General features: G+C 40.7%; 1 protein-coding gene across 1 annotated transcript in view; it reads right to left on the bottom strand.

Annotated features, from left to right (window-relative positions):
• The window catches only part of ptk2bb (protein tyrosine kinase 2 beta, b), a 20,892-nt gene extending 8,978 nt beyond the window's left edge, over positions 1-11,914 (bottom strand). Inside the window, exons 1-17 of the mRNA XM_070542717.1 lie at positions 8,973-11,914; positions 5,478-5,721; positions 4,983-5,161; positions 3,473-3,560; positions 3,323-3,402; positions 3,152-3,214; positions 2,984-3,038; positions 2,747-2,887; positions 2,601-2,675; positions 2,402-2,503; positions 2,191-2,308; positions 2,029-2,071; positions 847-878; positions 683-727; positions 504-601; positions 342-423; positions 116-216 (exon numbers count right to left, since the gene is read on the bottom strand). Coding sequence (XP_070398818.1) covers positions 116-216; positions 342-423; positions 504-601; positions 683-727; positions 847-878; positions 2,029-2,071; positions 2,191-2,308; positions 2,402-2,503; positions 2,601-2,675; positions 2,747-2,887; positions 2,984-3,038; positions 3,152-3,214; positions 3,323-3,402; positions 3,473-3,560; positions 4,983-5,161; positions 5,478-5,675 — 1,500 coding nt within the window. The 5' untranslated portion in view covers positions 5,676-5,721; positions 8,973-11,914. The remainder of the gene's footprint in view (positions 1-115; positions 217-341; positions 424-503; positions 602-682; positions 728-846; positions 879-2,028; positions 2,072-2,190; positions 2,309-2,401; positions 2,504-2,600; positions 2,676-2,746; positions 2,888-2,983; positions 3,039-3,151; positions 3,215-3,322; positions 3,403-3,472; positions 3,561-4,982; positions 5,162-5,477; positions 5,722-8,972) is intronic.
• Between the last annotated feature and the right edge of the window lie 13,883 nt (positions 11,915-25,797).

The raw sequence follows: 25,797 nt of genomic DNA on the forward strand, positions 1-25,797 counted from the left end.
TCAGATGTGGTGGTAATTTAAATATTTAGCATAAGCTCCAACAACAAGGAACTAGAAATAACCACAGAACCAATCATGTTAATAAAGTTTTTCCAACGAGATCACCAGCACAAACCTCTCCGTACTGATAGAGCTCCATGACGATCCACACTGGATTCTGCTCTATGATTCCAATAAGCTTGACGATGTGAGGATGGTCGAGGTTCTTCATAATGACTGGAAAACAAAAACCCAGCCATTAAATGTTAAGCTCGTGGTTATTGTTGTTTTTCACATTTAGTATAACTGGTGCGCTGGGGATCAGTTAGTGTGTGTGTGTGTGGGGGGGGGGGGGGGGGTACCTGCTTCACTCATGAATTTCTCCATCACGTCAGGTGAACAGTCTTTGCAGGTCTTTACTGCCACATTAATGGTACTGCCATTCTATTTGAATAAATTCTGATTTAAAAACATAAACCAGATGCAGACACATTGTTGTTCTGTACAAACGAGCTACATCTTACAGCTTTCGTGTACACGCCCTTGTAGACTTCCCCAAAGAAGCCTTCACCAAGAATCTGTCCCAATTTGATGTCATTTCGATCCAGTCCATACTTCACAGCTAAAGAGCAACAATGGTGTTATTGTTAGTCTTTGAGTGAGATTCTGCTTGTAAATTTATGACATCATCATTATAACAAACCTGATTTGGGCCTCTCATCAGGAATTTCACAGTAGATATCAGAACCTGAACATTGGGGATAAAAGAGAAGCCTGAGAATGAATTTCTCTGTATCGTGATGTCAGGTGGAAATGTTTAATGTAGGATGGCTGTTAAATAAAAGATCTGAAAGATTTTGGGCTCACCAATACTGAGTCTGGACGTGCTGTTGTCCTTGCTACATCAGAAGAAAAGCAGAATGAGAAGAAACAATACTTTATATTTTTTTATGTTAATCTAATTCCGTTTTGAGATCATTATGATTTTATGACTTTGTTTTATTTTGTTTTGATCTATGTGAAGCACTTTGTGATTCTATGTCTGTGATAAGTGCTAGATAAATAAAATGTACTTTACTTACTTTTTTCAGGTGATTAGCCTTTAGATCGGTGTTTCCCAACCCTTGTCCTCAGGTCACACTGACCTGCATGTTTTCCATGTCTCTGCTTCAGCACACCTGATTTACATGACCTCCTCAGGAGGACATCAAGGGCTGCAGATACCTGTTACTCACTCATTCATTTGAGTCAGGTGTGTGGCAGCAGGTAAACACTGGTGTTTAAAGGGGCAACATGGAAAACATGCAGGACGCTGTGCCCTGAGGACCAGGACCACTGCTTTAGATACACATATTGACCGTTTACTTTCCATTTGTGAAAATAACACCAAAAGCAGCATAGTTAGTGCTTCTGAGTAGGGTTAGGAGTGCTGTACTTTTTAAGCAGGGGTTAATTTGAGCCCGATTTTGCCGAAACAAGATCCGAGAACCGTCTTATTTTGAAAGGACCATTCCGGCAACCGTCTTCTAGGTTCCGGCAACTCATACGACCAACTTGTGCTATATGCAAGGTTCGAATTACGGGTGAGCTAAAGGGAGCCCAGCTCTCCCGAAAGGATGATGGGCTCCCCTGGAAGGAGCGGAGCGCATCACCTGTTTTGTCCTCCGGTGACTTCAGTGATGCAGCCGGCGTGCAACGCCCACTACGCTATTTTTGCGGTCGGTAGATCTTTTTGAACTGCAGTTCAAAGGTAACTCATGAGGTAAAAGTATATGAAGCCAGGTAGCAGTTTTTAGGACTGTTTGATACAGGAATATAATAGGTGGACAAGACAGAAAAATAGTCAAATAAAAAACAAGAACGATTGGTACCGTTAAGTACCGTATAGATTTGTAGGTACCTAGAATTGGTACTGTATGCCAAAATGTCAAAGGTACCCATCCCTACTTCTGAGGCATTCTGGGGTCAAGTCTGGAAGGAGTCCCTTCACATTTTTGTAAAAATAACACAGCTTTAATGTATTGTCTGAATAATCCAATAGATCCTCACCTTGTCGGGATCTCTGGAAGGGAAACCCGTGAAGCCTTTGAATCTGAAAATATTAATATTTGAGAATTTGACTTAAGTTTCATTGTTTTCTTAAACACCTTGCAGAAGACATGTGGGCTTAGTAAACCTGTTGAGATGCCAGTAGAAGTCACTGTAACACACCTTTGTTTGGTCTGTATATAATACTGTCCTCCGTGTCATTCTCCAGACGACAGTATCCATCAATGAGATCCATCATGTTCTCTGCCATAGGTACCGTGGAAACGCTGATGGATAGACGCTACCACAGAGGAAATTAAAAGTGTGATACAAAAGAACCCACGCTGCATCTAATTCTCTGAACAAACAAAGCTCTGCTTTGTGTTGGACTTACTTGCCTAGCCCCCTCGATGTCGATGTTTAGGACTGCCTTGCCATCGCTCTGAGGTACGCACTGGACTTTCTTAATCTGTTTAAAGTCTGCCATGAACACAGCCTAGGGCGCAAAAGTTTAAGGTAGTGGTGAGTTTAAGAACAAGCCAAACTTTGCATGAATGGCATAAAAAGGATAAATCCATATTTTTATTTCTCACTGCTGAATCCTTCTGAGTACGCTGACGGATGCCCCTTCCTCCAATCACCAGCTCCACTGATAGACTCCAACCTTGCTGGTGTAGAACAACCATTTTAGTAACGTTACCATTATCCAAGGCATTTTGGGTGAACTTTAGCGCCTCACCACTAGTTCACATGGGAAGACCTCTTCATCAAAGTTGATGAAGTCTTGAAGGGTCTCAAAAAACTTTGCAATGCAGTCTTCCTCTTTGAGTGTTGCGTACTGCTGAAATGTTTGCTGGATCATCTTCCGTAGTGGTCTAGGCTGGATCAGAGGTTAGAAATGCATTGTTACAGTCTAGTGCTGCACTCAGATGGGTAGGACAAATCACCATTAGGTATGGATGAAAGAAACGTTTACCCTTATGTTGGCAAACAGCTGGGAAGGAAAAAAAAGGTCTAGACCCACTTCTTTTCTATGTGGGTTAGACAAAAACCATTAGACATGATTGAAGATGTATGCACTGGTCACAAGATATGGACCTTAAGGACAATTTGTAAAAAATATAATAAAATAGAGACAGCTCACTCTAGCAGCTCAAAGTTTGATTTCTTTTCAAGGCCTTTTGCATTCATGTCTTTATAAAATCTCCTGTTAAAAAACAAAATAAAAAGAAATTATGTAGATGTCTCACATATCTTCACACAAATGCCACTCATTTAACCTAAACCACTAATAGAGTACCTGTATGTGACTCACCTGATCTCCAAACAGCCTAGCTGGAGCGCCATCCCATCACTGACTTTACTCGCATGGTACTGAACATAGTCACTGCGCACCTGCAATAAAATCATACTCATTTCATATAGTGGTGTGTATGGCTGCACGTTATTTCAAAATGTGATGTACCTGCTGGTAAAAGTACAGAAACGTAGATCTGTCATTTTTGAATTTCTGCAGGAAATTAACAGGAACATATCTAATCCTGAGGTCATACCTGTAAGAAGAAAAAAACTACACACTTAAATATGACAAGTTTGACATCATTATTTAACCCTTTAGTGTTTTTAGTGTTTTTGTGAGGCATTTGTTGAAACCGACACATGTAGTCTGCTATAGACGTTTGTGTATTTCGTCCCAGAATGCCGAGCATAACTGGCAACAAGGTGATGTTTGCCTGATTAGTGCAGAGTAGTCTAGCAGTTGTACTGGATTGCTGTTGAATTATATTTATATTATAATAAAACTGCCCAGGAGTTCATTTGAACCCACACAGAGACCTTTGGAGGCACCCACAGTGCAATTACCATTTACACATGTTCAAGCGAACCCCACCAAGGTGCTAAATAAACCAGTTTGCTAAATGATCTAAACACAGCAGGTAAGAAAACGAGTCTACGACTGAAGTAGAAAAAGCTGAATATCATCAGAAAAGCAGGGGATATCCTAAATGATGGAAAAAGAGAAACAAATAAAACACAAAAAAACTGGGCCAAGAACAGAACTCTGTGGAAATCTTATAAGTAAATTTAGCAACAAAAATACTTCTAAATGAATAATAGAGGGAAAAATAACCATCAAAAGAAGTGGGAGACATGTTCTGACAGTTGGTTGACCGTATTTGGATATGACCCACTCAAGCCATATCATCATTAGCATCATGCTAATGTTGTGCCATCTTCTTGGAGCGAAGGTTATCATCTGTTGAATGTCAGACATGATTATTTTCATATTTGTTACATATATTCGTATGTTTCTTAGACCTCTTTTTAACAGGATTAGTACATTCCTCAAACTTCTGCTTCATTGACTTTGTACAAGTCCTTCTTGTGGAAGGTCAAAGAACTGCACAATGACGTGTCAATATATTTAGCTATTACTGATGTTATATATTTTCCTAACAAAACGGTTTCTAAACTCGTGCAATTGTTTTATTGACATGAGGCTATAAATCAATTAATATTGAAAATAATTAATTTCCCAGAGTTTTTTAAAGATGGGATGAGCGTTTTTGGAAAAAAACGTTCGAGCTAATCACATTTTAAAAAACAAACAAAACAAAATGTTTTTAGGTTTAATCCCCTTATCTTCAGGCTCCTCCCTAGAGTCACAGAAAACCATATAACACCACCCAGATGCAACAGATACTATCAAGCCATCTTAATGACATCATGTTACCTTTTTTTTTTATTTTACCTATTGTTGGTACCTGTTCTGCCATAATTCCTAACATGCGACAAGATTTGGATAACATTTTTTCAACATTTCACCTTTCAGAGGTGATTAAAACAATTTTTTTTATTATCATTTAGTTTATTGGTTGCCACATATGGAGGGAATTTCTAGCATGGTGGCAAAAATGTCCACAAATCCCACTTTTAATGGATCAGAACTGAAAGGGCTAATACCGAATCTGTACCTCCACTCGGCCTCCACATGGAGTCTCTCATAACGCTGCTCCACCTCGCCAACAGTCAGATCTGGATGGAGCCAGTGAAGTTCTTCTGACTTTAAGTGCTTCAACATAAGACCGTAGCATTTTGTTAACTCAACTTTTGGTCCCAGACGGCCGCTGATCAGTATGGAATGAATGACGGCCTGAGGAAGTTAAAAAGAGAAAGTGTTTAGTATAGATTATTTTATAGGTTTTTAATCATTTATGGACATTTGTGGTTGGAATTTATCTTATCAATAAAATTGAGTATTTTTAACAACGTGCATCAAGCAATTGATTTCCAATAACTGATCTCCAAGTGGGATCTTTTCCTCTAGACATCCCAGACTGTTATAAGTTGTTTTTATTTCCAGCAGCCTAATAAAATCAAATGAAATATTCTTTATTCTACAGGTTTCTATGTATTTGTAACTCAAGCAACAAAAGGCTTCAATCACATCTTCATTTCCGTGTCCTCACCCGGATTTTCCAAGAGCTGTCACATTTGACCAGTTTAAAGTTTTTCCCCAGATGGCTGCTGTTGCAGAAGCACACTTTGAGGATTTTTACTGGCCCTCCTTCCCCAACGAGCTGCCCTTCAGGGTTGGCCTCTTGGCTACTTTGTTTTGGAGTGGGCACCTTCCAGGCAAGGGTGTCACCGGACATCACCTCGTACATCGTCACGGTCGGGTTGGCGTCACCATATCCTCCTCATTAATGAAAACTGAACAAAAAAACTTGAATTAAAAGGAAGTATATGAATTGTGCTTACTTAAAAACTTAAACCCTGACATATTTTAAATGCAAAAATGACATCCCCGACTATAAATACCCCAGACACTTTGTTCTGTTACAATGCTGCAGTCATGCTACGCTTCACGCTAATCGCCCTGTGATCTTGTGCCATGTGGCTGTGATGATTCACAATGGTTGATTTCTGCAGATTACATTCTTTCCATACTTCTGGGCCTGCAAGTTGCATCAAGCAGAGATGTAGCAATGCAAAAAGACTGTGTGTAACTCACCAAAGAAAATCAGGGCCCGTATAATTCAGGTGTAACAGACATTTCACAACACAAATCCTTGAATTGCATTGCAGAAGCATTAGCGTTTATCACAAGCTATAATCAGCTGGTGCTTGTAGCTTTGATTTTACTACATAAGGAGACAGAAAGCAGCACAAAGATGAATTTTTGTTCTGAAAAAAAAAGTTTCTAAGAAAATATTTTGTTCAGTTAGCACCTCTTTAGCCTAGCACACAGATTAAGGGCTTTGCTAGTCCTAGCTTTGGCTGAGAGTTCGTTTTTGAGATGATAACATACTTCACATTTCACTTTAAGTACAGTTTAAATAATAATTAGTCATTTTTTTCCTGCAATATCAGTCTTTTATAACTCGTAACACTTTTTTGTTTATGTCCTGGAATAGAGACTCACCAAAAAAAAAAAAAAACACCTCAAGATCAGAATCGGCCAATTTTAAGCATGATCGGCTTGATCGTTGATCAGTTAAAATTCAACGTAAACTCAGCAGAAAGTTTAAAACTCTGACTTTTCCTCCCAGTCTGTGAACTCACCATGGCTGAGTGCTGCTTTATGTACCCTATTATCGGCCTACCATTATTAATGAACACTTTTCTCATTTAAATGTAATATTGTAAATGATCAGTATTGATTTCTTACTGTTTTTATCACACAATCTTTACACACCATGCTTTTGCTATACAGCAAACTCCTTAGTTTCTTCTTCTCCTACTCAGAATGACGAACTATGACTGATCTGAGGTTTAGTTTTTGAAATGTTTTTGTTTGTTTGGCACAACTGGCCTAACTTAAATTAATGTTGTCATATTATGCACAGATATTGCTTGAAGTTTAACATGTGTGATAGGAGATTTGTCATGTTAGTTACCTAAAGTAATTTAGTTATCAGAACTTAAGTTACATTGGTATTTTGGATATAAAACATCCATATTAAATAACAGGTCATCACTGCTGAAGGTATTGTCTAGAAAATCAAGAATTTTACTTTCATCGGGTCGTTTTTTGGTATTTCTTCTCTTTTTTTTTTTTTTTTTTTTTTTTACAGTGCAAGACCAATGAGAAACAGATCAAATCGGTATCGGTTCTCAAAAGCAGAATCGGTGCCTAACCAACGCTATCATAAGCTTTCTTTACTGCTCTGCGGCTGAGGGTCTCACCTATTTCTATGTGTACTCTTATAAAAGATGTTTTATTTGCATGATTGACTTTATAAAGTGTGACTTTTTTCTGCACTGACTGTATAAAAAGCAGCAAAAGAGAAAATTAAACCATTTTGGACTCTTGATCTGCTAGGCTTAAAAATTCTATGATTAGCCTGTTTACCCTAATGCCCCCCAATTGGGGGTCTCTACTAGCCTAGTGAACTAGACCAAATTCTTGCTTTGCAAAAGTCTAGGAACGCTCCACTGGAACCTCTGCAGCCCCTAACAGCATTCTGGCTGGCCGATCACAGCTCTCTAGAGGGGTTTCAAACACATAAAGAGCTGTGATTTGGTCCATAATGGTGGACCAATCATAGTGCTCTATCTGCTTAGTGAACAAATCACAGAACTTTATCCACTTTGTGGGCCAATCAGGGCACTCTATATGCCTGGTGGGTGGGATGATGCAAGAGTGAAACAAGATGGCGACAGCTCGTTTGAAACGGCTTTTACAATTTTTCAATTTTGGACTATTAGAACTTGGGCTTCATTAGAATCAGGAGCAGATAGATGTATTTAAGTGCTTTTTTTATGAAGAAAAAATGATGTGTTTTCTCCTTCTTCAACTGTGGACCGCCTCATTTACCGACAGCTGTTGCGGTGAGTATGTCACATTCATTGTCCAGTGGAATGCGGAGATCATTTGAATGACAACGGTAGAACCCGCCCCACAACCGAGAGCCGTCAATGGAGCGTTGCCAGACTAAATAATACATTTATTCAGTCTGGCTTGCCAGGCTAGGTCTCTACAGTTTCATGTCCCAAACATCTACAACTGTCCACATTCTCCAAACACAACTAAACCCACAATCAAACAGCCCAGATGGGAAACAAGGACATTTTAAATTGTAATAAATTAAGATACAATGATGATTGAACTTTATTTTAGAAGAGCATCTGGCCTTCTCTGGTGTCTGCTGGGGAAAAAAAAGCTTGAACAAATTTAGTTGAGGACCCCTGGAATAAATAAAACAATTGACTAAATTTCCTAAATGGAATTTGAACTCACAACCTCCATCCTGTCAGCACTTTCACTCAGGGCAGCTCTTCTAAAATAAAGTTCAAGTATTATTTTATCTTAATTTATCAAAAACCAAAAATTGCTTTGTTTACAATCTAAACAGGTTTGATTGTAACTGTAGCTGAGCTCGGGGAATGCAAACCATCACCGACACTTGGGACATGAAACTCCAAAGGCCCCCAATTGAGAGGCGCCAGGGCCCAAAGAAAAAAGGCCTAAGGCCTAAAGGGTTAAACAAAACATCATGCATGTTAAAATTATTCTCAGAAACTGGTGATCGAAGAATCCTTTTTTTCTCTGACATAATATATTTAAAGAAAAAGTCTACATTTAATCAATAACTGGTGAATTTTTCACGATATTACGATCTCTTTCCTCAGAAGAGCTTGAGCCTCTCAGCTTCTCAGATTTTCACCTTTTATTTCTTACAGCAAGGACTTCCCAGCATTCTTTGCTCTTCTCATGAGAAATGCATGCCCTCCCACCTGGTTTAAACAAACGCGACTACGGCTGGTGACTACAAAAGGATCATAAAACTTTAAACTGTCTGCTGTAGTTTTGTTCACCTGTTAAAGCAGCTGACACACTTTTACTGAACTCTTGCAGGTAACAGACAAGAACAAGAACAGAAGGAAATCAATAAAAGCCATGTTCCATTAGCAGATAAGGAGTTACGGTTTAAAAGCTTCCTGCAGAAATATAAACCCACCTGACAATGCTGCTCATGAGAAGAAGGCCTTTTAAATAAGGGAACAGAAGCTCCACGCTGTTAGATCACTGTCAGGAGCAGCGTTCCTTTCTCTCGGGGCCTTCCGACTGCTGTTAGCTTGTGTTTTGTTAGCTTGAGGCCACAAATTCCCCAGCAGGATTGTGTGGGTGTGTTTATGTGCACTAGTGCGTGTAGATAGATAGGGAGTAGGAAGTAGAGGGGAAGAAGACGAGTGTGAAGTGTGGACACCCAAACCTGGGTGTGGGAGGCCTGACAGGAGCAGGAAATCGTTTTAAAAACCTTACACAGATTTACGCCTGATGGAGGCTGGACATGTGCCCACAATAAAGACTCAGAAGCCACACGTAAACAAGGAGACTTAATATATTCAAAAGTATATTTTGTACACAAATCAGGAGCTGTTAGTCTGAAATAATGAAACCCTGAATTATTAAAGGTTTAGCAGAGGATCATCTGAACCATTGGGCCACATAACTGTCAATCATTCTGCCCAACCATTCACGCAACGCCGTCGTCATACGTGCTCGTTGCTGGGTAGTTTTCACTTCCTGCGCATGTGCAAAGCGAAGGTTGGGTTCCCCACCGACACCTCTGTCGCCGGTTTTCTGCTCAACAGGTAAGCTAAGGTTCTGCATACTATCTGGAGAAATTAATTTCAGATTACTGCTAAAAGTTGTTAGCTGCAAGACTAGCAGCTACTTGTAAACAGAACGTGCACGAGGATTACTGTGCGTTCTCTCTCACACGCATTTTTTTCCAAAACATGGAGAGGGAGCTTCTTTCAGAAACATCCTCCGCCTTACCTTTAAACCCATTAGGAGTTTCTGGTCAAGATGCTTTAAAAGCACTGTGGATTTATGCAATGTAGTCACAAACTGATCCAGTCACCAACAGACACTGTTTTTATTTTCACTAGAAATTTAAAGACGTTGAACACTTAATCGGTACTTTGCAGTGGTCTCCGGTAGCAATAAATGCCTTACAAGTCATACTCAGGGGAAAAAAGCCCAGAAGCGCTTGGATCAGCATGGACAAGTCTGCTGCAGTAATACTTGTACTTCCACACTTGAGACCTTCAGTTTCACAATCATGGCTAGGGGTGTGAGTGTGTAGGGTGTCCTGATTCTCAAGTTGATCCCGTCCCTACCCTCAATCCGCACTTTGCCTGAGGTGGTCATTACCCACAATGCATTGCTGCAGGAGAAAAGGTTCAAGTGCCTTTTTTGAAAATATGTATTTTCAAATTAAAATAGCTCGTTCTAGGATGATTAGTTGATGTGCTGATTGTTTTAGACAAAGCAGCAATGAATGTAAATTTATTTCAAACGTATGTCTGGTTGTTTGTTTGAAAGTTGTTAACAAAGGTTTTTAAATAAAGTAGCACAACGAACAGCATCCCAGCACTTACTGCGCACTCCCTCCAAGTGCACTTCACAGAAGACGGTAGGGCGCAATTCGAGTACTGGGATTGGGCCAGAGAGCAGCAGACGGCAGGATTTGGAGTCTTGTTCCTGATATTTGGTCATCTCGCCTCAGACTGGATAAAAGCCACACGACTCTACCACTAACTGTTTGCTCTGCAACGTTGATGTTTTATCTCCATACAAACCTGGAGGAGCTTCTGCCGTGTGGTTGAGTTGCTAATGCTAACAGTTAGCTCCTGCTAGCTGAGACATTCCATGCTGTTTCCTGGACGCTACAACAACACCAGCCTTCCCCCATCGTGAGTCAAGATGGGCGAGTCCATGACTGTGAAGTGACAGTGTGACGTAGATCTCTCTGGATTTTCAGAAGCTAACGCAGGAGATAGGTGTAGAAGACTATTTTCATGCTCAACCTGCATTAAAAACTCTGAGTGACCGATTATAATCAATAAAAAATGCTTTTTCAGTGTTCCACACCTTTAAAAGAAAACTAAAATTTGAAGCAAAAACTTGTTGAATTAACAACAAAAGTCTAGAAAACAGCTCAGTCTGACTATTTTTTTTTCTATGCGCATGCCAGGCACACAGCATTGCAGCCTCAGCGCTGTCTAGCTGGCACTTGAGTTGTTATGCTAACGAATAATTCCCATTGAGAGCCTTTTTATTGTCGTGAAGCAACTCTTTCAACACGTCGCCACAATGGAGGCTTCAGCGGGACAATGAGAGGGATTATTTATTACTCAGACAAGTTGTAGAGGTAATAGATCCTTGGAGAAACATAGGCTGTGCTTTCGGGTAGAGACTGGGAATAACACATTTGTGATGGCTGGAGGTGGAATTCCCGGAGGGGGACAAAGGAAGGGACACATCTTTAAAACAAAACTGCACTTGAGGAAAAAGGAAATGAACATAAACAGAAAGACAGTAATACATCACAACTCGAATCCCTTTTCGAATTGCTTTTGGTTGTTTTTTTTTATTCTAAATTCCAACAACTTCCTGCATTTAGGAGAATAAATCCAGCTTTCGGCCTGTTTTCTTGGGAGAGCTGTTCAGGGTAAATCTGTCAGGACATGCAGCGTGTCTGCACCAGGATCAGCAGCAAACAGATCTGGAGTCAGGCGTTCTTCGTTCCAACAGTGCTGTTATGACCAGATTCACTAGTCATCATCAAGCTTGTTCTGTGACCTCTCATGTTCCCCTTTAATAAAAGACTTGTGACTGTGAGAGTCTACAGCTCACCAATGTGACCCGAGGCGCTGGAATGTGGCTGGCTGCTCCTCACCTGCACAGACACGCTTTACAACTAAACACAGTTCTCAGAAAACAGAACACGGTGTTTCACCGCCCCGTTAGAATAACCACTGACTGCACAAAAAACAAATAAGAATGGAATGGGTAAACCAGATATCCGGACTCCCAAAGTCCAATAACTGGATGCATAAACCCTGTTTGAGTTATAAACTGATATAATTCACCTGAACAGGACCTTACTGAGTCATCAGAACATCTGGATTCCTACCTGATTCTGACCGTACTCCTTGTCTGTGAAGAAGAAAGTTGATTAAAACTCCAGAGAAGTTGAGGTCGAGCAGGTCGTCTCTCACACGGACTGTCAGCAGCAGGAGAGGTGGCAGGTGGCCACTCCCTCACCTCTTCCAGGTGGAGTCACTTCCTTATTCCAGGAATCTTGTGTTCTTGCGCCGTTTTCCAACTCAAAGTTATCCAGGAGCAGCTGTTTGAGTCTTTTAGTTGTTATATTTCTAATGCAAATCCTCTCATTACACAAAACATTTAAAATAACTCACAGCACGGGTCAAAAGGTTAATACATTTATAATTTTATGTAGAAGTACTTAAAAATAACTTACTAATAACCAAAACAAACTTTTCACTTTTAACTTCATATTTTTCTTCCCTCGTTGGTCCTCCAGTTCACTTTTACGTGTGCCTCTTTTTGTAATTATGCTATCTGACCAGAGGAGGGCAGTGTAGCCTTAAAATGTTGCTGGATTTAACGTTTAATTTATATTTTGTAAAAATAAAATAAAATAAAAAGTGGATAAAATCTTAAAAGTTTCCTAAAAATGTAACTCAATTAAAAAATGAATATTATGTCACACAAATATGAAAATAAATATTTTAGAAGTAAGAAAATTAAAATGTTTGTTTTTTTAGGACAGGAAATGTTTTTAACTCAGCTTTTGGAGGATTTTAAAAAAATACTTTATTATTAATTATAATGGTAGATTTCTGTGATGATGATAATAATAATGTAGGAAGAAGAAGAAGAAGAAGAAGAAGAAGAAGAAGAAGAAGAAGAAGAAGAAGAAGAAGAAGAAGAAGAAGAAGAAGAAGAAGAAGAAGAAGAAGAAGAAGAAGAAGAAGAAGAAGAAGAAGAAGATTTATTAATCAATTGTTTATAGACTTGTTGTTTTAGGTGTTTTTATAAATAAAGTTTATTTAATTTCACTTTTTTATCAGGACTAGATAAAAACCATAATAAGTTTGTTTACAACAAAAGAGCATCTAGAAATAATGGGCAAAATATTGTGTTGGAGGTAAAACAAGTGATTGAACATAAAGAACTTTTTTTCTCATATCAAAAGTATGAAATACATATGAATAAACAACACAGATGGATGAATTCAGCCCGCTTCACTGCAGCTTCATGCTGCCTGAATATTTTTCACTATCATAATATTATGAACCCACACAGCCAGAGGCATAATAACTCAGTTGCATTATTAGCTCATTTACATGCTGCCATAACACAAATATATGATGCCTCACACATCTCTGAGTTCTCAGGGAGGACCACAGATGTTCTAGATAGTAAAAAGTCCTCTGTGGAGCCTGAGTGTGTGTGCACGTATGCATGTGTGTGTGCACGTGTGCATGTAGGCAGCAGGAGTCTCAGGGTTGGAAGTCCACATTACAGATCAGCCATTTAAACCACTAAAGTGCTTGAGTGAATGAGTCAAATATTGAAGGGCACCTGTTCTGGAACTCAACACTGATCTGGTCTGCTGGACGGTGGTGGGTGTGGCATGGACCTCTCTGCCCCAAACTTGAACTCTTCCTCAGCTGTCACAGTCGGTCCGAATCCTCGGGGCTCGAATATGCAAACAGAGAGGAAAAGATGCCACTGGTGCGTGTGTGCGTGTGTGTGTGTGTGTGTGTGAACATCCATTCATCCATTCTTTGTCTGAACCCGCTTCGTCCACGTACGGTCGTGCGCGGGGGGGTGCCTATCTCCAGCGGTCAACGGGCAATCAGGCGGGGTACACCCAAGCCCCCACAATGCGGGTGAAAAATTGAAGCAATCCTGGAAGTGACATAAATTGCAGTTCCACCCTCATCCGCTAGGGGCTGGTTTCAGAAGCGAGCAAATCCTCATTGACTCCCATGTTAAAAATACCAATTTCACAGCAGAAATAAACATGTTTACAGCCTGGTACCAAAACATGTTTTTGGTTTAAATTGTCTAGTTTACACTCATGACAACTCTGAGGGGGGTGAATTTTTTTTCTCACTCTTCTTTTTAAGTGTATTAAAAGCCTAAAATTCTGTATAATTAATGAGCATCAGACCCACGTGACCACAGAGCTAGCTCTGTGGAAAGGCCTCAGTAGAGCCTCGGTCTGGCTTGGAAACTGTTCCGGGATTTTGAGTCTCTGTGTGTGTGTATTCTTGTTTGGATATTTTTTGTGCAATTGTTGGACAAAATGACTTGCTGTGGCATTAATTGCACTAATAGAGCGTCCAAGGAGTCTCCACTTCATTTTTTTCTGTAAGTAAAATTATATTTATGTATTTTAGGTCACTGCCGAGCTGAGCTTAGATTTTAACATGTACTGTTTAACCATGAAGTTTAAATGTAATAGGGTAAAACGCAGTGCATTTAACATAATGCTGCACTTTAGAAAATGGGTTGAAATATAACATGTTGGTGGAGCTGGGTTCCCACTATCGGCTTGTGGAGCTCTCGGGAGACCGATGTTTTCCACCCGTTTCTCCCCTCCCCGCAGCTCGGTGCATCTCTGTCTGATCGCGGCTTCTGTCTGCTGTGCGGCTGCCGGCTTGTGGAGGTCTCGGAGACCTCTGTGTTCCACCAGGTTTTACCAGCGGTCAGCCCGGCGTATCTCTGACTCAGAAGCTCTGGTGTTGTGCACAGTTAACTCCGGTTGTAGCTAGGTTGCTACCTCTGTTAGCTTAGCTCCCACCTCCGCGTTAGCTTTGGGTTAGCTTCAGGTTAGCTTGTAGCTAGTTCGACCGGGTGTCTTCAGTTGATCCCAGCCTTACAGCCCCACCCTCAGCTCCACCTCTCTTCCCTTTTATGGAATTTTCTGGGCTTGACGGAACCTGTGACACGGTCAAAATGGCGGTGGTGGCCACCTCCCATTTAACTTCCAAAACGTGTTATTGGAGTCTATGGAAACCCATTGTTCAATATTTATATGTCGATGGGTACACCCTGGACAGAGAGCCAGTCCATCGCAGGGCAACACAGAGACACACAGCACAAACAACCGTGCACACACACACACACACACACACGTTTTTGGACTGTGGGAGGAAGCCGGAGTATACCCGGAGAGAACCCACGCATGCACAGGGAGAACATGCTAACTCCATGCAGAAAGATCCCAAGCCGGGAAGCGAACCCAGGACCTTCTTGCAGCAAGGAAACAGCTCTAACCACTGCACCACTGCGCAGCCCTGTGTGTGAACATTTGTTTTATATACTTTGAAACACAAAAACAGTGAAGGTCTTAAACTTTCCTCTTGTCTCATTTTGAATGAAATGTACGTAACAATTTTCTGATATCAAAACACCAACTTGGGTTTAATTCAACATTTTTAATGCCAACTCTTGAGACATAGATTAACCTCCAGATCCCTGCTGGAGCGTCGCAAACTTGTAAACAGCTAGTTTGATCAGACTTAGCTGTTTGTCTTGAGCCACGAAGCAGCAAATCAGAGTTTCTCTTCATGTCTTGTCATGAACTCACAAGGTCCTTTCCTCCTCCTCACTAACGTATCGGCTGCCCCACACCTTGAAATCATTTTACACAATAAAACCAAGGATTTACAGATTTCTGCAGATTAAAAACAGATGAGATGTCACGTAACTTTTTTATGCTTGCTGCAGCTTCATCCTGACAAAGAAGAGGAAGTATCAGTGTTCTCACTAAGCACGATGCCCCATGGCTGACGTGTTTTTATGGACAAACCCACCTTCATCCTCATTCTGAAGAAAGAATTGTTCAGTTTGTTTTTATTTCTGCCCTCATATTTAAATCTGCCAATTCAAAGCAGCAATGCTCCCCCGGACACTCCATCTGCCAGAGGACCGACAAGCTCAGAGAAAGTCACTCAGAGATAAACGAGCAGTTGTTTTGTTTTTGTTTGTTTTAGTGGAATTCGATTTCTGTTATAATCTACTGCTACAAAACTTTTGTAGTCTCTGTTAAAAATGGTAAAATAAATAAAAATAAATGATTAAATAAATACATAAATAAATAAACAAACAAATAAATAAATAAATAAATATTTTCCACATTCTAACATTACTTTTAAAATGGAGTCCCATAGCTTGGCTGATGTTAGAAACTAAACAAAGCAAATGTTGTGATAACAATAGTCTAAGGTAGGTTTCTGTCCTCAGACTGTAAACATGTACATATTTGTGGAGGGTTTTCAGGTATTTTGTTGTTTACTTCTTCAGAGCAAATATCCACACTGTAAAAAAATGCTCAGGTCTTTGTTGTGATTATCTTGGTTTCATTTGACAGAAAACTCTCTAGATAAAAATAAATTGGAGAAAGATGCAGTTGTTTTTGAGTTTTGTTTGACCTTTTAGCTGCACTTGAACCCCTTTTGTGGACGGGATTTACACAACATGATGAACCATTTCTGTTTGTATTCTGGCCAGAATATTCCACTTGCAACTTCAGAGTGCCCGTCTGCTCAGTTGGGACTTAGAAAACATTGAGCTGACACACCTGGTGCTGCAGTCTGGTTCTAGCATGTTTTCTGCAGGTTTTAGATCATGAACACACCTGATTTGTTTAATTCAGTGATAATTAACTCCTGTAGACACTAATAAAGAATGGGGAGACATTTCAGCAGTTAGATTAGGTGAGGCGAGGAGATATGTTTTGCTTTCAGTTCTATAAACGGACACTAGGGAGTGCTGAAAGCAAGTAAAAGCTGCCTAGTCTCCCTTTAATTACTATTTATCCTTCTAATGTGACACTTCTGACCACTGTCACTGAGCAAATATTTAAGTAGCCCTTGGATCCGTTGGCCCTGCCCTTGTTATTCTTTAGCAGATGTGCTTTCATATGAGCGTGGAAGCTCTAATGACCCACACTCCTGCCCAAAGATCCCACTTAGAGCCCACACACCAAGCTCTAGAGGGGAACACTGATGACAAGGAATGCCTTGATCACACACACACACACACACACACACACACACACACACACACACACACACACACACACACACACACACACCTCCAGCGGTCAACAGGCAATCAGGCGGGGTACGCCCTGGACAGAGAGCCAATCCATCGCAGGGCAACACAAGAGACACACAGGACAAACAATCATGCACACACACACACACACACACACACACCTAAGGACAATTTGGATAGACCAATCAACCTAACAGTCATGTTTTTGTCCTCACTTTGGGACTAATGTCCTCAGTTTGCAGGCAACACACTTGTTTTGGTCCTCACTTTGATGTTTAGACCGGTGAACACACACATACTTGTAATTCTATGCTTGTGTGGACCTTCCATTGACTTCCATTCATGTTTATTTTTTATTTTTGTGACTGTATTATGCCTAACCCATACCCTAGCCATAACCTAAACCAGCGCTGTTTTATTCCTAACCCTAACCTAAACAAAGTTCATTCACAACTTATCTCTAAAATCATGGTTTAGGGTAATTTGTCATTGTGTGGACCAGCCAAATGTCCCCACAATGTGAAAATGTCCACACACTACAGGTTAAAAGTTAAAATTTGTGCACATAAAATACACGTACACACACACACATACACACACACACACACACACACACACACACACACACACACACACACACACACACACACATACATACACACACACACACACACACACACACACACACACACACACACTCTTAAATGGGACCGCTGCTGGTGGCATTAATAATGTCAGAAACGTTTATCTTTCCCTTGACGGTCATTTGGTCGGATTCCCTCATCAGTGTGTGAGTAATGGTTCACCATCATCAGACCCTTTTCCTTTTGTTTCTTCACCTTTTGACTCATGGTGAACACACCTGCAGGACAAAGAGATCACAAAGCAGAACGACAGAGTTATTTGGATTGGGTGGCAGGTGTGTAGATCTCTGAGGTTTATGTGTGTGAGTGTGTGTGTGTGTCCTCTAAAAAGCAGTCGCCTCCAATCCAGAGTCAGCAGGGGACCTTGGTGTCCACTGAGGTGTGAAGAGGCTGGATTACAAATCTGGACTGCATTAGAACGAATGTGAGAAGCAGTGGTGGGGGGGCAGAAGTGCAGCTTCAGCAACAAGAATGTGTCCTTAGATAAATAAAGAGCAGCAGTCTGAGAAATACAATTAGAGCCCTGCAGAGAAGACCAAAGGTCACGGTAAAGGTAAAATAGGCCCCATAATGAAAACATTAGAGCCAGCAGGTCATTACAAACCGGTTCAACTGGTCGGGTTGATAAAGTTACTCAACATTAATACAAGTCTGGCAAACTTCTGAATAATCAATGATTGATAAAGATTTCATAGTCCCAGTGTGGAGGTTCCTCCAGCCATTTCTCAGTGTTAGTATTATTTAAATATTTTTTTCCACACACTGGTTTATCATTTCATTTTGTTGCAATATTTTAAGATGTTTACTAATGGGTGCACACATTTAGAAATTTATCTTATACATAGTTTATTTGATCATTAACTATTTTCATTTGTACTTTGCTGAGATTGGACGAACTGGCAGAGAGAGAGAGAGAGAGAGAGAGAGAGAGAGAGAGAGAGAGAGAGAGAGAGAGAGAGAGAGAGAGAGAGAGAGAGAGAGAGAGAGAGAGAGAGAGAGAGAGAGAGAGAGAGAGAGAGAGAGAGAGGACACACTCAGTGTAACTCCAGGCAGGAAGTGGAACATTCCATCTGGCTGCTGGAAGCAGGGGACTCGATCAAGAAGCAACCAGAAACCAGAAGTTCTGAAGCCCTACTTGAGTTTACCAGATTTTGTTAGGAGGTATCAGTTAAAGTTTTTGTGGTAGTTATACTTTGTTGACTTAGTTTCCTAGGTTTATTTACTGTTTGTCTGAGTGTTTCCCCTGTCTCTCCCCTCCTCGTTGTCTGTAGGCTAGCCTTTGTGTATAAATTCTCCTGTGCTCTCAGCGTTGGGCCAGTCTTGTTTGTTACTTTTAGTTAAGTTTATTTTTTGTGGTCATTTTTTCCTTTGGGCCTGTTTTTGTCTTGATTTTTGTTGATTATTTATGGAAATAAATTGAGAAAATATTCTTTTTATACCAATGTCCTGCAGTTTTACTGCTAGGTCCCTGACACCCAGAATACAATATGAAGCTGTTTGGTTGATTTGAACAAACAATGATTATTTTTTTTCTTCAGCAAAATTTAAATTAAATTAAATTAAAAGAAAAAAAGTGATTAAGACAAAATTTAAATGTTATAACTTAGAAACTTCCCAAATTGTAAGAATTTAAATAGAAATATATTTTGAAATTTAACTTCAATAATAACTTCAATAAAATGACTTCAAATGTAAAAATGATGACTGAATTAAAATCAGTTTAAATTCTAAAGGAAATATTACCTAAATAAAAATATTTTAAAACATTCATAAATTAAAGTAGAATGAAATAAAAAGATAAATAATTTATTTTGTGCTGTAACATATAAAAAAGTTCAATTAGACAAATATCAAATAAGATAAAGTTTTAAACTTTAAAAATATATAAACAAAAATCACACACTGCACCTTAAGCATGAGTTTGCTTGTCTGTGTCTCCACATGTATTCATATTAATTTTATAATGTGCAGAGCAATTGTATTTTCCACTAAAGTGATACACACTAGAGAAAATAAAAAGTATAAAAAAACGTATACAAATCTTATTTACTGAACTATTTCATCATGGAGGTTAGAGATCCTGATTAATTGTGAATATAATAAACTACTTTTAAATCTGTAAAGATTCCAGAACACAACGTTACATTAAATATGTAAAATTTGCAATCAAATCCACTTAATTCAGACTTTTTACATCAAAAGATCATGCTCTGACTCAGAAGAGTGCTTTTTTATACTAGCGCTAACAGAAGAGCTCTTACCGTTTGAACAGGAAACTCATCTGAATTGAATGCACAGAAAGAACAGGAATATTTAACTCCTCTGCAGAAACATCTGGTTTCTTTACAAACAGCTGAAAGCAGCAGAGCAGGTTGATCAATTACTGAATTGGCTTCTTCATGTCTGACTGAACCACTAATGCACCGCACAGGTCAGCAGAAAAACGGCACGTTCCACAAGCTTTGCTGCTGATCTTCCACATTGCCTGTTTGATTGATATTCCAGACATTTAGGAATACCTGTGGTTAGAAAACCTTCCCTAGAAAAATGGGGATGATTCAAACCTGATCCCTCGGAAACTCTTCAACCTGCAGATGAAAGCCCTTCCAGCTAATTCCTGACTTTGGGGGCTTCCGACAAAACAGTAATACGCACCTCAGAGTAGAAACAAGCAGGGAATGCTGAAATTTTAGTCTTGAGTTGTGCTTTAGGAGTAAAACCGGGGTCACCATTTCAGCATGCTTGGGTTAGTTTGTTTTTAAATGATTTACCAGGTCTGAAAATTGTTAAAAACTATAAAAAGAAGAAAATAGAACACCATGAAATCCAACAAAGGGTATAAAAAAATCATTTCTCAGTCAGGTTTGTTTTTTAATCAGCAAATTAGTAGAAAAAAATTACAAAATATTCTCATTTTTTTCATTTGCAAGACGTTCAAGGAACAGCTCGGGTGATGTTTGTTATTTAGATGAAGAATAATTGGTTTCCTAATTGTTGTGGACATGAAACTAATAAAGATAGATTACATGTTTCTGCCTTATTGGAAAGTGAGGCCATGATGAGTCTTTTTATGGGAGCTGCCATGTTTGTAGTTTTGAACCATGTCTCAATTCAAGAGAAGTGATGCTGAAAGTCCCAACTATTAATAAAGCACTGAAGAAACGAATTTTGTTACATTTTTTTTAAATCATTCAAAAGAAGACCATCAGGCAGTTTTGGCTTGCTTTTAGCACCCCCTAGTGTTTGTTTGTAAAACCAAAACCTTCCGTAAATCCTCTAATACAGGCCTGTATTCAATTAACGGCCGAGTCTCATATTTTGGCCGGTGTCTGAGTCGGCGGAGGTGAATAATGGCCGGCCTCTTATTGTGGCCGGGTGGAATGTGGTAACAAGCAAGTACGGGGGGCAGTTGTGTCATCGTCTCACTTTTGATTTGCCAGTGATAGACTGCGATGGTAACTTTAACCGTGCAGAGACGAAGAGGAGGCGAAAATTTGATATCAAGTTCAAAGAGAACGTGCGCTGCAGAACACTCTGGGGAGCAGTAGCAGGGGTTGTATGAACTAGTCGACTTCACTATAGTGACTTTTTATGCCTGTCATCGACTAGTCGCTGTCACATGATAATGACCGGCAAGATGCAGCCCTCGGAAAAGACAGCAGCCTGCTGTCAGCAGGTGACAAACTCCTGCGCTCGGGGGGGCAACGCGCTGTGCCAGAGCGTCAGTACTGATACGCGATCGTTCATGTCGGTTCATTTCCTTTAATGTTTTCTGTCTTTTATTTGCGCCTGATGTGTTTCGCTGCTGTGGAGCGGGGCGCATCACCTTGTCCTCCGGTGACGCACCGATCACTGATACGGCCGCCAAGCAGGGAGCACTCCGCTGTTTTTGCGGTCGGTAGATCTGCCTCCAGAGCAAGGCCACAGTAACATTATCAAATCAGGTGTCGCCACCTCAAAAACTAATTTAACATGCGATCGTTCATGTCGGTTCATTTCCTTTTATGTTTTCTGTCTTTTATTTGCACCTGATGTGTTTCGCTGCTGTGGAGCGGGGCGCATCAACTTGTCATCCGGTGATGCACCGATCACTGATGCGGCCACCAACCAGCGAGCACTCCGCTGTTTTTGCGGTCGGTAGATCTTTTAGAACTGCAGTTCAAAGGTAACTCATAAGGTGAATATATATGAACCCAGGTAGCAGTTTCTCTTTAGGATTGAGAGGAGATGCAGGAAGATAAACAGGCAGGACAGAAAAATAGTCAAATAAAAACAAGTTAGTTTTTGTACCTGGTGGTTGCAACAAACAGACACCATTGAAGGTAATCAGAAGTGAGGAACAGAAAATGAAATAATTATTTTAATGTTTAGAGCAGCAGGAACTCTGAGAGGCTGCAGGCTCATCAGTGAGTTTGCGGCCACTGCGCAGGGGGAGGGGGGAGAGGGCTGAAGCAGAAACTACCGTTGTTAAAAGAAATGTGTTTAACTTTGAAAATGTGGGCGCAATTTAAATTGTCAAAAACTCCAGCGAACCATTAGTTCATTTTGCTCAAATAGAAATTGAGGCCTGCCTCTAATTCTGGCCCTCCTTCCAATAAAGGCCTGGAGCTTGATGAGCTTGAGTCAAATACAGGCCCGGGCTTGTATTAGAGGATTTACGGTATCTCGTCATTTTTGTCTTTTTAACCAACACATTCTCACTCCCAGCGTGTCAAAAACAAACGCTTGGTCAGCCACCCTCCACATCAGACCCCAGACACCAAAAGTGCCCTTTTTCGTTACTTATGTGCGAAAAGGGGTTTTTCCCTTATTTGACTGCAGATCCCAATGCAGCGTTACACTGACGTGATGGGATGTCCGCAGCCAGGGCACCAAACAAGCTCATTGTACCTCACCCTAACCTTATCCTCTTATTTAACCTTCCCCTCACCCCTATCCTAACCTTAACCATCTTGCTAGCGAACACGTTAGTGATAGTCGCTCTAAAAGCCGGCTCTATGAAGTGAACGGCGGGAGCCGCCTCGTCATTGGTCGGGTTTGGACCAAGGCAACGCGAGGGGGAGGTTTCAACTACCAAGGTGGACGTTAAAAGTAGAGGGTATGTGTAACCTCCCCCTCGCCACATGGTATGTTCTAACGTTCCCCTTGGGCGGCAAATACGAAAATTCACAGTCAGAATGCAAACGCTTGATCTCAGTGAGAGTAACGTTTTAGGTAGCAAGAGGGTTAAGGTTAGGATGAGGGAGAGGGGAAGGTTATAAATAGTGAAACGTTAGGGTTTAGGTGCGGTTAAACGAGCTGGTTCGGTGCCGCATCAGCGGATATCTAATCACGTCAGTTTTACGCTGCACTGGGATCTGCAGTTACAAAAGGGAAAATCCCCTTTTCACACATAAGTGACGAAAAAGGGCACTTTTGGCGTCTGGGGTCTGACGTGGAGGGTGGCTGACCAAGCGTTTGTTTTTGACGCTTAGGGTGTGAGAATGTGTTGTTTTAACGCCTTAATCTAACAGCTGAAATGTGTCCCAGCATTCATTCGTGTCTACAGGAGTGGTTCATTACTCAAATTAAACAAATCAACTGTGTTCATGATCTAAAACATGCAGGAAACGTTTTGGAAGCAGACTGCAGCGCCAGTATCAACAGAGCTGATTGGCAAAAAAAGTGGAATACTGTTGCCACAGGGGGCGATAGGGGCTGGGTGGTCCTTTTGAGAATTTAAGAAATTCCAAATTCCAAATTTCTCCTGTGATAGTATGAACTCACTGACACAAAACCAGAGTCCCTGAATCAGCTTTACCTTTTGTCTGTAAATGAAGGCGGGAAACGCAGACAAACATCCACTTCTGCTTGTGTCTGCTGAACGCGCTTCCCCTTCATGCATAAACAGACTCCCTCTCCGGGCAGCTCCACCGAGCAAGCAAAGCGAGGGGAGGTTGGGGGGAGAAGAGGGAGGGGCATAGAGAGGATGATGTCACCCCTCCAGGCGGCTAAGCTTGAGATAATAGTGACATTTCAGGGAAGGTGATGTCATCCTCCCACTGCTGCTTCCCCCTCTCGTCCTCATCCTCCATGCAGGTGCCTGTCTAGGCAGAGGGAGAAGTAGCTTCTGAATAGACTCAAAGAGTGCCCCCCCCCCCCCCCCCCCCCCCCATGTGTGAGACTGAATGTGTGTGGGTGTCATGTGGGTGCCATGTGTTTGAATGTGGGTGTTTTATAATGTGGGAGGACAGGACTTTCATGGATGAGCCTTTTCTTTTTCTTTTTGCACGTGTGTTTTATTACCTAGCCTCAAACACAAGTTGCGTGTTTTTAAAGTGTTTGCATTTGCAAGGCTGTGAACGGACACGAGAACCTAGATGGGTTGTCTTCCGTCCGTCCCAGCTTCCCACTGAGACCAATCAAGCTAAAAGCTGCCAGGCTGCAGGGCTGCTTGGCAGTGAGCTCCAAACCCTCAGGATCTGCTCATTTCAGGTTTCCAAGCTGTTTCTCTCCAGAAATATGGGATACATGTTACAAACAGCCCAAATCATGTTTCCGATGGAAGAAAACAAAAAGACAACCTCGCTTTCCTGAAAGTTTTATCCAAAGTCTTGCAGGTCATTTGCATTTTATGGAGATCTGGTACTTGGTGCTGACTGGGCTCAGATGAGTGATGCTTCAAAGCCCAGAGGCTGTTGCACCTTCCAGTCTCACCAGCAGTATTTATATCCTGATAAAACTCAGCACCAGCACTGTGCACTTTCACTCTGCCAAGTTCTGCTACGCTGCCTTTCTTCCTTGTCGAGAGGACTCAAAGCAGAGTGTGTGAGCTGTAAACAAGTTCCCACCCCCCACCCACACCACACACACACACCGAGCCTGTATCTGGGCAAAAAGCGCGTTCTGAAACCATAAGCACACGTCTTATCATATGGTTGCCTTTTGTGTGACACGCTTGAGTCACGGGGCAGAGAAGGCTTCCCTGCACACCTAGAAGAAGTCGACCCAAAACCAGAACACATGTTAAGAACACACAGGGAAGCACACACCAAAGGTGTGTGAGAATGTGAACGAGAGCAACTAGGCAGCTCCTTTCTGCTGAATATAACCAAACACACACACACACACACACACACACACACACACACACACACACACACACACACACACACACACACACACACACACACACAAATATTGCTGGGAAAAGTATTTTCTTCAATGATTATGTTTTATTAACTCCTTACTTTGCAGAGTTTTACTCATAAACAAAATTCAGTTCAGTTCACTTTATTTCAAACATATACATTCACCAACATTTCATAAAATCATTCCACGCACAATCTTGCAAAATTCTCACCTCTTGAAGAAATGAAAATAAAATAAAACAATTGAAACAATTGAGCCACTCACACACACACTGAATCCCCCCAAAAGTTTATGTATTTGTTACACAACATTCAGCAAAATGGTCAGTCCCATTCTTGACTCCTCAGCTTTACAATGATGTGAGTTGCAGCTGGGCAGACTAGCAAAACAGCAAGATAACAAATTACTAAGGGATAGAATAGTTCCAAAGCTTTCTGCAGGCTAATAAAACAAACATTGGGGGTGCTTAAACCCCTCCGTCCCTGATGTGAAGGTAGAAGAAATTCTATTTAAAGGGACAATGTGTAGTTTTTACCATTAATTTCTGGAATTATCCATTAAAATGTTGTTGAAAATAAATGAAATGATGCCAAGTTGTTGAAAATATTGGCAGCTCCATAACACATAACCATAAAAATCTGCTCTAAAATACATGGGAGTGGGTCTAAGTCTCTAGGTAACGCCATATTAGATGCAAGTTTCCTTCTACTGGAGCCTATGAGGACGAAACACATTTACTCATTCGTATCAAACAGTCACAAAACTTTTGTCATTCATAAATGTTGTTGTTTTACACATTTACCTCGTCACTTGTTACCAGTGATGAAAGGGAGTCGAATGTGCTTTGTATTTTGCTAAAGTTTGCACTCTCCAAGGCTTTTTGACCCTAATGGCCATCTGTTGGTATGTTCTTACTCCAGCACAAAAATATTGCTTGCTTGCAATGATTTAGTTATCTACTGCCACCTATTGCTGGGAAAAATACACACTGTCGCTTTGGGAAACTATTTTTATGTAAATATTTACTGTAAATGTGTCAGTTTTGCTTGATTGTTTGTCCCTACGTGGAATCTGAAAGTTTTTTTTTTCATTTATTGTATTTTTTTTTTTTACAAATTT

This window comes from Nothobranchius furzeri, chromosome 2 (assembly GCF_043380555.1).
Source record: "Nothobranchius furzeri strain GRZ-AD chromosome 2, NfurGRZ-RIMD1, whole genome shotgun sequence".
Classification (NCBI taxonomy): domain Eukaryota; kingdom Metazoa; phylum Chordata; class Actinopteri; order Cyprinodontiformes; family Nothobranchiidae; genus Nothobranchius; species Nothobranchius furzeri.